At 42.3% G+C, this 15,359-nt stretch overlaps 1 protein-coding gene across 1 annotated transcript in view; it reads right to left on the bottom strand.

The window, feature by feature from the left end:
- Positions 1-1,606: 1,606 nt before the first annotated feature.
- The window catches only part of LOC148718387 (uncharacterized), a 31,570-nt gene continuing 17,817 nt past the window's right edge, over positions 1,607-15,359 (bottom strand). Inside the window, exon 3 of the mRNA XM_088741666.1 lies at positions 1,607-9,184. Coding sequence (XP_088597792.1) covers positions 4,964-9,160 — 4,197 coding nt within the window. The 5' untranslated portion in view covers positions 9,161-9,184 and the 3' untranslated portion in view covers positions 1,607-4,963. The remainder of the gene's footprint in view (positions 9,185-15,359) is intronic.

Genomic DNA, 15,359 nt, shown 5'->3' with positions numbered 1-15,359 from the left:
TTGTAAGGAGAATTTCTGTCTTGGTCACTCATGGGAGTTAGAGAGTTAAAAGGAAGGAAACTACTTGAGTACAGTGGGGTAAGTTTTCTGGACCAATCATAGAAAGAAGTCAAGCAAAACCATTGCAGTCTTGGATTACGCTGGACATTCAATAATTGCTCTTGATAGAAAACTTGAGAAAGAAAGGTCCCCTGAGATCCGTCGTGATGATGTTTCTCCAACTTCAACCATGAAATCAAACTGGCCAAACCTTTCTTTTGATAGACATGCATCCCCTCAAATGATAGTCCTCCAAGCATCCTCGTTTCTGGGGTACTCTTGGAAGGGGAGGGAAAAAGGAATTGAGTAATCAGGGCGTCAGAATTACGTATAAGGTAAAGTCTGTATACGAGCCTAGTGGCCCATTAGGCCGGTACTTAACTCCGGTTTCTGTAGCATGAAGCGACTAGGAGTATTTTTACTCCCCCCTGGATGGGATTCCAGTCCATCGCAGGGTTACCCCCAGCATTAAATTGCCGGTACCCATTTATACACCTGGGTGGAGAGAGGCACTGTGAGAGTAAAGTGCGTTGGCTAAGAACACACCACAATGTCCCGGCCGGGGCTCGAACCCGGACCACTCGATCCGGATTCAAGCGCACCAACCATAAGGCCACCGTGCTTCCACCAGAATTACTTGTAGGGCGTTGGAATTTATAGCAGGTTTACAACGAGCATCTCTTTTGAGTGAGAAAATGAAAAAAGAGAGATTTGGCACTCATGGGAGGGTAAACTCCATATACGGCCCATGCAAAGGGCTCTGCTCATATGGAGGTGGGTTGGGAGGGGAGGGGGTGAGGGGGAAGAGGGGTTGAAGGGGAAGAGGGGTTGAGGGGGAAGAGGGGTTGAGGGGGAAGAAGGGTTGAGGGGGAAGAGGGGTTGAGGGGGAAGAGGGGTTGGGGAAAAAAGGGGTTGAGGGGGAAGAGGGGTTGAGGGGGAAGAGGGGTTGAGGGGGAAGAGGGGTTGAGGGGGAAGAGGGGTTGAGGGGAAAGAGAGGTTGAGGGGTTGAGGGGGAAAGAGAGGTTGAGGGGTTGAGGGGGAAGAGGGGTTGAGGGGGAAGAGGGGTTGAGGGGGAAGAGGGGTTGAGGGGGAAGAGGGGTTGAGGGGGAAGAGGGGTTGAGGGGGAAGAGGGGTTGAGGGGGAAGAGGGGTTGAGGGGGAAGAGGGGTTGAGGGGGAAGAGGGGTTGAGGGGGAAGAGGGGTTGATGGGGAAGAGGGGTTGAGGGGAAAGAGGGGTTGAGGGGGAAGAGGCGTTGAGGGGGAAGAGGGCTACTCTTGAAACCAAAGACTCGGCCTGCTGCTCCTAAGGAGAGGTAGCGCTAGCAATGGTATCTAGTATTTTGTATTTTCTTTTTCCCGACTCGTCTCAAATCGTCTTCAGAGCGAAGGCAATTGACGCGAGCAGTATGGAAGTGCGAAGTGTGGCGTGTAGGGAGAAAGCTAAATAAAGTCTCGTCCACTTTCTTTTACCCCATTTAAGTACCGCGCACACTGTGGAAACGACCGAAGACGAGTCCGCCATTGTCAGGTTCCAGCGTCCAAAGGCCATTTTCAGTGTGAAAAACAAAGACCAAGGTATATGGAAATTTATTTTAAATTGTGGTCTTTACTTCGGTGGGCGAGACCAGTCTTGTTTAGGTACAATGAGAAATCGCATTAGTTGAAATTTTTATGAAGCTATGTTTGCGTAACTGGAAATGCGCTGGAGCTAGCTCGGAAAATAATATAGAAAAAATGAAAAAGTTAGACATTATTAAATGAAATAAATTAGTAAGTAACAACTTTATTTACAGAGGGTAACACATAACAGTTAAAAACTGACGAACCAGTAAGTTAAAAACTATTTATACTTATAGGATAATAATAATAATAATAATAATAATAATAATGATAATAATAATAATGATAAAAAACCCTGGATAAAATCTGGATATGCACAACTAAAAACTAAGCCAAGAGTTCTTGGATAAAACATATTTTCGAACAGAAGATTTAAAAGAGCGAATGGAGTCTTTCTTGCGAATGTCTAAAGGTATGCTGTTCCGTAGTTTTGCTCCACTGGCCTGAAAAGTTCGCCCCCCTTCCGTTTTTCTATTATAGGAGGGGTACACTAAGTTATATTTTCCTTTGCGACTGGTTCTGGTGTTTCGGTCTGAGTTTCTCGTGAAAAGTTCTGTTAATAGCTCCGACAACTATTTTCACCTTTGATGCGCCTAAATAATAAACTAGTCCTTTTAAGGTTTAATTCTTTCTTAAGTGGCAGCCAATCGAGTCGTCTAAAAAGCATCTCGCTTCTTTCCCCGATATCAGCATCCAAGATTACTCGAGCTGCTCGCTTTTGCAGCTTGGATACGTGGTTAACGTTCTCCTCTGACGCAGTACACCATGCACATTATTGGCTTGATCAAGGCGTTGAAATATAGCTTACGCTCAGCTAGAGGCAGGTTAAGCTTAATCTTCTTCAGCACCGCAATACGTAGTGACACTTTTTTACAAATGTCATCTATGTGTTCAGTAAAACTCAAGTGATTGTCCAATTTTACTCCAAGTAGTTTCTGTGAAGTTATTTGCTTAATCTCGCTACCGTTGCATGATAGTTAAGATTCGTGTCTGGAGCTTTCTTTTTTAGTCGTTTGCCAGTTACTAGAGGAATTTTTGTTTTAGAGGCATTAAGTACCATCTTGTTTTCAGATGTCCAGTCTGCAATTTTGTTCATGTCCTTTTGGAGCCTCTGCTGAATTGCAGGTAGATCTGTGACTACAGCGGAAATACTTAAAGTTGTGTCGTCTGCGTAGATGTCTACAGTTGATTTAGAGACTGAGTTTGGAGATCATTTACAAAGATGATAAATAGCAGTGGTCCAGGACCGATCCTTGCGGAACACCGTGTGTGATCAGCCTGTATTCTGAATGCACTCCATCAATGACAACTGAGCTCCTTCTGCCCTTTAAGTAGTTCGTCAAGAGCATCAGTTCCCTAGATGTTATACCGTATGCCTCGAGCTTGGACAGAAGTATGTCATCATCAAAGGTCTTCTTAAGTCGAAGGCCTTCTTGTAATCCACAAATACGAGCCCATTGACTTGGTCTTTATCCATGTCAGATAACAACTGATCCATCAGCCGAATGAGCGCTGTCTCCGTAGAGTAGGATCTTCGGAAACCTGACTGCAAGGTGTACAACAAGTTGTTGTTTCTCATGTAGTTGTACAGGGCTTGGTGGATATGTTTCTCAAATAAGTTTGATAGTAAAGGGAGTACTGAGATTGGACGATAAATGTTCTTCTCTTTACTTCCTTGCTCCTTGTAAATAGGCGTAACTTTGGCAGTTTTCCATGCAGACGGTAAATTGCCTGTATCAATGCAGTGGTTAATAAGCCGACTTAGTGGTAAGATGATTGCAGGGGCAGCTATTTTCATTATCCTAGCACCGAGATCGTCAGATCCCCCGCCTTTTGGGATGGCACGAGTTTTAGCAACTCCTCGATATTTTTGGGTGTGATATGTGGATGATGAACTATGGTTTATTTACGCTTTCTGCTGTGAAGTCCTTAATGTGCTGAAGAGGAACCCATGACGATGAATTTGGTGGTTTATTTCGTAGCAGTTCTGGGGGCTGCTTCACAAACTGCTTGTGTTTTAATGAGTTTGTGTTTACTTGCTTGTCTTGCATTTAAAAAATCAACATTAAAATCTCCTTAGAGAATCATTTCTTTGTTCAACAAGTAGGCTTTTTCGATGTTTTTTGCAATGCTTGAGTCAATCTAAGACGTGGACGACAGGGGTCTATAGACACCAGCAATGAGCAATGAGCGCTTTGATTTAAAAGAGCATACTTCAAACCAGAGCATTTCGATTTCAGTTGTCATCAGATCTGGGCGACTTTTTGCTTTTAGTTTGTCATTCACCTAAATCATTATTCCTCCCCGTTGCTTTCCAACTCTGTCCTTCCAGAATAAGTCATATCCATGTACTTGGTAAAACGAGTCGGGCCTTTTACTGCTACAAAAGGTCTCGGTTAAGATTAGTACGTCAACTTTGTTTGCTGAATGCTTGTGGGCATTAAGCGACAACGAGTGTTGTTCAAACTTAGCGTCTGTTAGGTGTTGAATGTTTCATTGCCCAATCCTTATTCCTCTGCCTCGACCTGAAACTCGTAGGTCGATAGGACCAGGGTTCAAAGCAACATCATTCGAAGGGAGATCAAATTGACAGCCAGCATGATATTAAAGAAGCGCAGAGCACGTGTGAGCTCTGAGAAGGATTCTTTCGCGCTAGATTTCAAACTGCTTACGTTAGGATTTATCACCGCTTGGTTTGTATCTTTAGCAATCACCAAAGCCTCCAAATTTTTCCAGATTCCAACGACTTGTTGACAGCTGCGCAGAAAGTAGATACGAAAAGAAGTATATCGTGAGAACGCCACCATCACACGACCGCATGGCTTTGACAATTGACAATTCAGTCTTGGGTTTCTTCATCTGCTTTGACCCCCAGCTTGAATTACCGGGCATTTTCACAATGGAAAAATTTTAGACTCTGTTAGACCTACACTATTACCATCTACGGTTATTAGCTCTTAACATTCTACAACCATCTTCCTTCCTTAACGGGGGAGGGGTTATACGAACTCTTACATTGTCTTTTGACGTCGCTATGAGGATGAGTTGTCACACCAATCCAGGAAATACCCTAAAAATTGGAATCTTGTTAGCTTTCGGAAATGATTTTTGTTTGGAAAATTAGAACTCCAGTTTACTCAACGTAGACTGTACATAACGCAGGTTATTGCAACAAGTCGCAAACCTAACATTGTCAGATCCAAATTCTTTTGGATTAATGGAAACAAACCCTTGCGCTTCTAATCGAAATTATGGTGTACAGGCCTCGAGTTATTGCTAGAGGCTGCGACCTCAATCTGTTCGGGTCAAAGCTTTTTCAGACGAATGGCCAGTGCACGATCATGATAATCTTTTGCCTGACTCAGGTCACCCAGCTCTTTGTGTATAGAACCCAGGTGAATGTAAGAAGTCGCGACGTCAACATGCTGAGATCCAAGCTTTTTCAGACGAATGGCCAGTGCACGATCATGATAATCTTTTGCCTGACTCAGGTCACCCAGCTCTTGGTGTACAGAACCCAGGTGAATGTAAGAAGACGCGACGTCAACATGCTCAGATCCAAGCTTTTTCAGACGAATGGCCAGTGCACGATCATGATAATCTTTTGCCTGACTCAGGTCACCCATCTCTTGGTGTACAGAACCCAGGTGAATGTAAGAAGACGCGACGTCAACATGCTCAGATCCAAGCTTTTTCAGACGAATGGCCAGTGCACGATCATGATAATCTTTTGCCTGACTCAGGTCACCCAGCTTTTTGTGTACAGAACCCAGGTGACTGTAAGAAGTCGCGACGTCAACATGCTGAGATCCAAGCTTTTTCAGACGAATGGCCAGTGCACGATCATGATAATCTTTTGCCTGACTCAGGTCACCCAGCTCTTGGTGTACAGAACCCAGGTGAATGTAAGAAGACGCGACGTCAACATGCTCAGATCCAAGCTTTTTCAGACGAATGGCCAGTGCACGATCATGATAATCTTTTGCCTGACTCAGGTCACCCAGCTCTTGGTGTACAGAACCCAGGTGAATGTAAGAAGACGCGACGTCAACATGCTCAGATCCAAGCTTTTTCAGACGAATGGCCAGTGCACGATCATGATAATCTTTTGCCTGACTCAGGTCACCCAGCTCTTGGTGTACAGAACCCAGGTGAATGTAAGAAGACGCGACGTCAACATGCTCAGATCCAAGCTTTTTCAGACGAATGGCCAGTGCACGATCATGATAATCTTTTGCCTGACTCAGGTCACCCAGCTCTTGGTGTACAAAACCCAGGTTACCGTAAAAAGTCGCGACGTAAACATGCTCAGATCCAAGCTTTTTCAGAAAAATGGCCAGTGCACGATCATGATAATCTTTTGCCTGACTCAGGTCACCCAGCAGTTGGTGTACAGAACCCAGGTGAATGTAAGAAGACGCGACGTCAACATGCTGAGATCCAAGCTTTTTCAGACGAATGGCCAGTGCACGATCATGATAATCTTTTGCCTGACTCAGGTCACCCAGCAGTTGGTGTACAGAACCCAGGTGAATGTAAGAAGACGCGACGTCAACATGCTCAGATCCAAGCTTTTTCAGACGAATGGCCAGTGCACGATCATGATAATCTTTTGCCTGACTCAGGTCACCCAGCAGTTGGTGTACAGAACCCAGGTGAATGTAAGAAGACGCGACGTCAACATGCTCAGATCCAAGCTTTTTCAGACGAATGGCCAGTGCACGATCATGATAATCTTTTGCCTGACTCAGGTCACCCAGCAGTTGGTGTACAGAACCCAGGTGAATGTAAGAAGACGCGACGTCAACATGCTCAGATCCAAGCTTTTTCAGACGAATGGCCAGTGCACGATCATGATAATCTTTTGCCTGACTCAGGTCACCCAGCTTTTGGTGTACAGAACCCAGGTGAATGTAAGAAGACGTGACGTCAACATGCTCAGATCCAAGCTTTTTCAGACGAATGGCCAGTGCACGATCATGATAATCTTTTGCCTGACTCAGGTCACCCAGCTCTTGGTGTACAGAACCCAGGTGAATGTAAGAAGACGCGACGTCAACATGCTGAGATCCAAGCTTTTTCAGACGAATGGCCAGTGCACGATCATGATAATCTTTTGCCTGACTCAGGTCACCCAGCTTTTTGTGTACAGAACCCAGGTGACCGTAAGAAGTCGCGACGTTAACATGCTCAGATCCAAGCTTTTTCAGAAGAATGGCCAGTGCACGATCATGATAATCTTTTGCCTGACTCAGGTCACCCAGCAGTTGGTGTACAGAACCCAGGTTATCGTAAGAAGTCGCGACGTCAACATGCTCAGATCCTAGCTTTTTCAGAGAAATGGCTAGTGCACGATTACAATACTCTTTTGCCTGAATCAGGTCACCTAGCCTAACGTGCACTTGTCCCATTTCGGAATACATATATGCAACGCCCAAGTCCGCATCATGCTCTTCTGCGTTGGATACATTCATTGCCATATTGATAAATCGTCTCGAAGTTTCGTATTCACAATGTTTTTGGCACAACTTGTTCATTCTGAGGAGGTCTTTGGCATGGTCCTTTAAAAATTCGCTTCGGTGGACTTGAGACATGAACTTCTTAGAAAAATATCCCTCAAGTTCTGTGGCTAAATTTTTTAAATGAGGAACAACATGTCTGCTGTTTATTAAAGCATATAACTCATCGTTATCCTTTGATAGATATTTTTCTACAAAACGACTGAATGATCCAATCACTCCACTGACGACTTCGTTATGCTTATCCTCCGAATGAGCTGCAGCCACAGTTTTAATGCATTCATGTACGACCTGATGTACACGAATGTAAACGCCAGTTTCTTCTCTTTCCAACATAATGAGTGAGCACCTTTGTATCTTTGAACGAATCATCTCTTTGTCTTGAATTTCTTCATCTACACTTGTGATGAAATCTTCAATGATATTAAGACTTAATGGTTGTGGTGCACTCAGAGAAAGGAAATTAAAGGCGTGGTAAATAGCTTTGTTTGATACCCTGGCTGTTTCTACTGCCAGTAATGTTGCTTTAGTCATGGAGTTTGGATAGCTTGGGTTGACTTCAATAAGAAAGGTCTCCGTGGTATCTCTTTGGCCTGTTTCAAGTTTTGCAAGGTATTCTTTCCAACCAAAATTTGATGTCTGTCTAAGGTCTCCGACATAAGCGGCGGCGCTCGCCAGTGCAAGAGGCTGATGGTCTAACGCTTGGGCAACCTTGATTTCCATCTCTTTGTCCGAAATTCCCGAGAGATTTTCCAATAAACAAGTGACGTCATCAAGATGCATTCCTTTGCTTACTGAGATGTGTTTATTGAAGGAGCTTGCTGGAGGAATTGACTCTCTGTCTTGAGTTGTGATGAGCAACTGGCCTCCTGCCCACGTCTCATTTTCAGCTTCGGGTAGATGGACATGCGTAAGTGATATACTCTTGACATTGTCGACTACAAGCAGCCACGACGTGTAAAGCCCAATCTTTGGTCCGATCAAAGATTTGAGATCTGTAATCTTATTTATTGTCAAATCTTCTGAATGAAGGGTGTTTGTCACTGAGTACTCGGGACACCTTAGATGCCGAGAAAAAGCCACGTACGATTCCAGTATAGTAGCTGGACTTTCACCATTAATCGTCATAACAAATGAGGTACTACATGGTAGATCGTTGACTTCTCCGTAGAATCGCTCTGCCACGAAGGCAGCCAGTTGAGACTTTCCACTTCCAGGATTCCCTGAGATGTAAAGGTAACTAAGTTTGTGTTGATTTGCTTTTTTAAGTTCTTTAAGCTCTTGTCTTATTTCAGCCACCTCTCGGTCGCGACTTGCCACGTCATGTGAAGGTTTGGGAGGGAGGACACAAAAGGGAGAGATATTTCTGTTTAACTGATCTTCAAGGACCTGTCGTTCTTCTTCCTTTTCCTGCAGTTCCTTCTCTTTTTCCTGAAGTTCTTTTTTAAAATCTTTCACCTTTCTCAAAATATTTCTCAGCTCCTCGGTGGGAAAACTTGTTTGATTTTTAATTTCTTGAATTTTTACTGTGGAAAGACCGAGCGCTTGAAATGCATTTTGAACTTTACCAATGATGTTTTGAAACTGCAGGTCTGAAAGATTTCCTTCCGACATGTGCGCAAAATCTTCATTTCGAAACTTTCTAAGGGCATCGACATTTGACCTGACGACTGCGTTTGGGCTATGAATACAATCCGAGAAAAGAATGGCATAGAACAACATTGTACAATCCCAATCAGCTCTGTTTCCACCAATCATGGTTGTAAGGAGATGTGCATTTCTTGTTTGGTTCCGAGCAGATTCCTTGTTTTTAAAGTCCACTCCATTTCTAGCTAGATCTTTCCATTCTCCTGACGGTGTCGCACGGTAGAGATTGTCCCATTCTTGTTTGAAGATGATTCGCAGACCCTCGGTTAATAAATCAGTGACAACGTAACAAATCCTGTCGTAGTTGAGCTGTTCTTTGCTAAATTCCATCGCCATGACGATATTCACGTTTGATGAGGCCTTGGCAGAAACAAATTGTTTTTCATTAGCGAGTTTAATCAATTTTTTTTCTCAGCCTCTGGAGTGGTTTTACTCAGATGGCATCCACCAATCACAGAATTGATTGCAATAACCATAGCAACAACCACTAACTCAAAGAAGAAAAAAATGAGAAATCTCCAAAATTAAGGACTTTCTTATTTAATTTAGAAAATAACTCCAACGGAGATATTTTCTTAAATAAATGTGTTTCTTTTTCTCGGAAATTGTAATTTTTGTGATTAACAGGCCATTTCCGAATTACGTTTAGCCTCTTTTTCAAAACGAGGCCTGGTGCTCAACCATACGTATGAAAATGAGTTTAATTTGCATGTGAATAAAAAGTTATTACCATACGAAAGGATGAGCACCAGGACTCGCTTTGAAAAAGAGGCTAAAGGTAATTCGGAAATGGGCTATTGGTAACAGGACCTCGTGTCGTCCAATATAGTCAGTAATCATACTCGTGATTGACAAATCGGACTCCGGCTTTGCGGTCTTCCAATTTTGTAATCACTCGTATGATTCCAGACCGAATTGGACCTATTACCACTATCTATGGGCTGTTTCAAGTCCAAACTGTCCGATTTCACTTGTCCAACTACCCGCAAGTGTTTGTAATTGGACAGGCCAAATCGCACAGTTAAGAACCCAATACAAACAAAAAAGCCATTAGCTAATAAAACTTAACAACCTAGGCGATACCAACCAATCCAAATGAAAAAAAAAAAAGAACCACCTCATAAGTGGGTAAATTGATAGGTCCACATTGGAAACAAATAATAATTGCAGAGTACGTTGCGGTGTTTCGAGGCGATCTCGAATTTTGCAGTGTGCTGTGTCCGTGTGGTCGACGTGACAAACATATTTACGCAGTTGTTTTCATTGTTCAGTGGACTTTTGTACAATTATCGCTGACCCTTGTCAGTACTGAGTTTAGCTTGTTCGGATGGCAAATTCCATTACAAGAGGATTAAAGCGGAGCTAAATCAACCGTATTGATAAAGTAACATACGATGTGCTTACTAGCGAGGGACCCATTTGAACTTGCGAGAAAAATTCCCTCTCCGTTTGGAGGACCACAAGTTTATTAGTGTTTGTGCACTATCACGTGCTATCCTCAATAAATAAAGTCTTATTATTACATCAGTAGTATAGTAATCGACTTTATCTACAATCCCTGCAAATACGTAGCGTGGGTTTAATTTGTGCCAGAGAAGAACATTTTTATGGGTAAATCAGGTACGGGCTTTAAACATGTGACAGTATGGGTATTCAGTCAAATTTTCACGCGGTGATGCAGTAAGTTCAGGACTTTTTTCGCGGTGTCATCGCTACTATAAAAAAGTACGAGGTCAAGAAAACCGTCAATCATTCTGCTCCGTTTTACGGGTGCTTTGTTTTGTTGAAAAATAGCGGCACAGAATCAAGAACTTACACCTCCTGCCAGACATTGAAAAGGTTTCGATCGCAGGTTTCCCAAACAGTGGAAAGCGAAAGTATTCGAAGCGAAAATTCCCTTCTGTCTCCAGTGCATCGAATTACCTAGACAGGGCAGGTAGGGTGACTGTACCAAAACGCTCGTCCCTTACAGTAATATTTGAAAGCTTAAAGTGGGGCACTTCCCGGCACCTATTTTCTAATAATGTAATACTTTCAACGTTTTCAATGTAGTACACTAGTATTGACCAGAATCTCCAAAAATTACCAAGTTTCGGTAATTTCGGTAATGATTTTCTCGATGACAGGTTTCCGGCTCAAACAGTGGAAAGCGAAAGCATCCGCAGAGGGAAAATTCCCTTCTCTTGCTATGAATGCATCGGATTACCAGAAGGTCGTCTGGACAGGACAAATAAGTCGAACGTAGCGTAAATTTCGTCCCTTACTTTCATATTCATGATAAATTTTCCTTTTGAGAACTATTATTAAGAAACTCTAAGGGTAAGAAATGCGCGTTACAGAGTGTCGCACGCATCATCAGATATGGTATTTAGAAAATACTTAGTCAAAAATCGATCGCTAAAGTTAACTTGCTTCAGGGATGCCTTCAGTTTGACTCTGTTTCAGAAAGTTTATCGCCCTTAAGAGTCTTTTAATTGGTAAATAGTGTCTAAAGCAAAGTATATATAGGTTCTTCCCATTCCGTTTGTTCTTTTCAGCGCAAAAGACTTTCTTGTGATCAAACTATGCTTGTCAAACCACGAAGAGTAGACTAGAAATGTAGTAGAGATACACTCCGTGCTATTGAGTAACAAGTACAGCTGTGCGCTGATATTATAACAAGGACTGATTGGTTTTTTAGGACTTTAACATTTTGTCCTAAGCCGCTGTAAACAAGTCAAATGAATTAAATTTGATTTCGTGGCTTGACGGCAGTTAAATGGGACTAAGAAATGAAGGACTCGGAGTCTTCGAGCTTTTTCGAGATCAAAATTCGGCTGAAAAATGCTTTAAATCAAAATTAGAAGAGATACGGCAAATAATGAATAACACCCACTGTTTCATGAGATTCTTCAATAATTCAGCGCAGAGACATGGATTTCGCCCCAACAAGTTGTTTTGTGAAAATGATCATCTGCTGTGACATGAATGACAGATCGATACGTGACGCGCGCTGACCCCCAGACAAAACGAAATCACAGGGTCGTAATAAGGTATGTGGATTGCATAATGATCCCAATTTTCATCTATATTTTGTGATCCATGTTCCAAAAATTTCGGATAATTTTGATCCTTGATCCCAAAAAATTCAATGATCCCGTCTGAAAAAATTGATCCAATCTCAGTCGTAGTGATCCCTATTTGCTGGTCATGTCGGAGAGGCTTAAGCGATGTGTTGGCCATGGCCATTCACATGGAAATTATTCTTAAAACTACATTTTTGTTTGTCTTTACGTCTGTCTATGTGTCCAAGTAGCTCTGGTGACCATGAACGTCATCTTCGACTAAAAATAATACCAAGAAGAAAAATAGTAATAAATGAAGAAACACAAGAACGAGACTGCTTCAGTGGATTCCTCAATAACATGAATTAATAAAAGGAGCGAACCCGTTACACTTCATGCTCCCATCACGCAACCGAGTAGCTCCTGAGAAAAATTCCTCATCAAAAATCATTGAAAGCAGTTTTGAATACAGTTGGCATTCGACGATCTTTTTATGGCTCGAAATTTGGGTGCGCCACCTGTCACGTTTACGGATACGAACTCTAATCTTTTTTACTTATGTAACTCTTCCGTTTTTAGCACAAAGACACTAAGAAACTTTCAATGACTTTCTATTTAATTTGTTAGCGCGCTTTGTTTGATTTCTGTTCCGTGACTAGCGAATATCCGCTCAAAGCTAGCTACATAAAGCTCTGTTCATTTCTATTTCCCGTACGTCAAAGTGTAAGAACTAAATTCGCCTTCTATAAGCAAGTAGCTCAGTTGCGAGGAGTCACTGTAGCGAAAGCATTTCGGAGCCGAACGAAGTTTAGGAGTTCTCTACCCCGGAGTCAAGATCCGATGTAAGTTACGCTTGTAATATTCCTCATTTTTATCATTTCTAGTTTCGAAGTCTTTCGGTTTTCCTTATCTCGAACCTTCATGTATCCGTTCTATAGTTTTTACCGCCTGTGCTGTACGAAGACTGCCAGCTTAAGTGAATAAAGAGTTTGATGCTGCTGCTTGTCTAAAGTTCAACACTGTGGTTATACTGGCGAACTCCGGTGCACAACACCACGTGTCTGCGGCATCGGGAACGCGACACCACCTATAATGCAAGTTCAAAGGTGTCAGCGCTCTAATCAACAAAGGCCAAACCGAGCAAACGCCACCTCATTCGCAGTCGCTCTTGAGAAGGATTTAATGAAAGTGCCTTAAACCAAGGTAAGTCTGAAATTTTTTGACGCACTGCACCACGCACCTCACAATCAGTACGATGACATCACAAAGTGGGGACTGGTGAAAAGCGGAACGCAAATAAAATATCTGGCTGCAAGTTGCATGGATTTCCAATTTCTCCTTTGCTCTTCCTAAGACTCAGAGTATATTCAATCTGTTTGAAGAACAGGACAAATTTCAAAACAATGGAAACATATATCTCTGTTTATTCACAACACAGCTCTAGTTTTCACTTTCCTCCTCTTGAGTGCATGGAAACGAGTTTGGTTTAATCTGTCGTGAAGTTAAGTGATATTGCCTAAGGTTATAAGTTTTAGAGTCAGCAAGTAATTCACTTTTCGATGTATGGATATGGAGTACATATTCGTCCACGTTGGAATTTGCAGGATGCCTGACATGCTTTTAAAAAGCTGTTAATAAGTGACCAGTCATTGTTGCGGGGGGTCCGTAGGATTTTTAGGGGTCATATGGTTCTCGGAGGGAACAGAAAGGGATCAGTTGTCGCTAACAGTATAAAGGAGAAGGGGACTTAAAAGGAAATTGATTGAAAACAAAAAAATATAATTTATTGCTGTAAATTAACTGCCAATGCAGAGGGATCAGAAGAATATCACAGAGCCTTATGGGGAATCACGTAACTTTTGTCCCGACACCACCAAAATCCTCCGACCTCCATACTCACCGTCCGAAAAAATTAAAAAAAAATTGAATTAAAAAACTAAATCAAAACGAAAAAGACACTCCTTGGGGTGCCGCTTTTGAAAAGGACGCAGGGTTTGTTATGACGCATTGATGCTCAAGAGAATTGTTAATTGAGCGGATAATCTCTGTCGTCAGTGAAGACCACACACTTTATTTGCACCGCAGACTAGGGACACAACTCCACTTTCATCGCATGAACAGCTTGCGTGATGTTTGCCGAGTGTCTGAAAGTGGAGTTTAACATACGAATACTGATCAAGAACTTCCGTCATGCGTTGACCTATGAAACCATGATAACATTTAATTGAAGACCTGCAATCTTGAATACCTGAGGCTTTCTCTTGTAAGCTTTCTTTTTTTTTGGCAAAGGGAAATACTCCGTAGCATGTGAATCGTCTTCAAAAACACGAGTAAACATTTTCTTTCAAAGAAACTGTCTACTTGCGAGGCAGGCTCAGTGATCCGGCCAAATAAAGGTCTGCACAGGTGATCCTGAGAAATGATACGCGCGACTTGTCCTAACACATTGGAAGTAGTAAGCCATATCACGACAGGAGCAAATATATTGCGGAGTGTATTTTACTACTATGATGAAATTAAGACCGATATGTCTTTGGTGAAAATTTTCAAGGCGTACTTTCACTGATAGTAGTTGTGAGCTTATCCTTTAGAAGTAGCGATAATATTTTTTGGCTCAACAGGTATAATCATGATATCTGTCAAACCGCAAACCGAAACAAAGGACACTAATTGTCAGAGGCTGGCCACCACATCCACGAGAATTTTTGCAAGCGTTGGACAGCCTTTTCTACCAATGACTATACGACTCATACGGCCTTTAATGTACATTTGTAACTCTCAGACTGTAAAGTTTACCGGTAATACTGTCGCATGGGTTGGCAGTTAACATATTTGAATTCAGCAAACGAATAAAATGAACAATCGGAGAAACAGCAAGAGAAGTGGAAGCAGTTATTAATGATGGTCCTCTCCTACAATTGTTTCCTCTTGACGAGAAGCGTTTCAACTCAGCAAAATGTTGTCATGATGATCGACTGCTTTGCGTTTGATGGTTAGCAGTCTAACAGAAACATCAAAACAACGAAACAATCCAATTAAGCCGGGCATGCCGAGCATTCTTTTAGTTAGAACGGACACACTGCAGAGCACTAAAGCGGGAGAGAAGTAAGAAGTGTGGATAAAGAAAGTAACTTATTTAGGCTGATTGTTTAAAGTGCACCTAGACCCAAAAATTTTTTTTCGCTTAACGAAATAAGCGTATTTTTTGGAGTATTTCTGTACAAACATTTTTTTATTTGCTCAAATCTTCAATTGTCTGTGCCCAGTCAAAATACGGAAAATCGGCCGCCATCTTGCCCCACGGCCGAGTTTAAAGAGGAATGGCTCTAGCAGGTAATGTGACGTCAAATCGAGAACACGAAAGTCTGCATTTCACACATTTTCGCTTGTTTGGGAAGGTTGTAGTCGATTTTGTCCGAAAATATGCCGACTAAGTGTGTTGTAGGAGGATGTAGCAACGTGCATAATTTGCAAGAGGGTATCACGCTTCA

Source organism: Stylophora pistillata, chromosome 12 (assembly GCF_964205215.1).
Source record: "Stylophora pistillata chromosome 12, jaStyPist1.2, whole genome shotgun sequence".
Lineage (NCBI taxonomy): Eukaryota > Metazoa > Cnidaria > Anthozoa > Scleractinia > Pocilloporidae > Stylophora > Stylophora pistillata.
The sequence above is the reverse complement of the archived record's forward strand: the minus strand, read 5'-3'. Positions and strand labels throughout refer to the sequence as shown.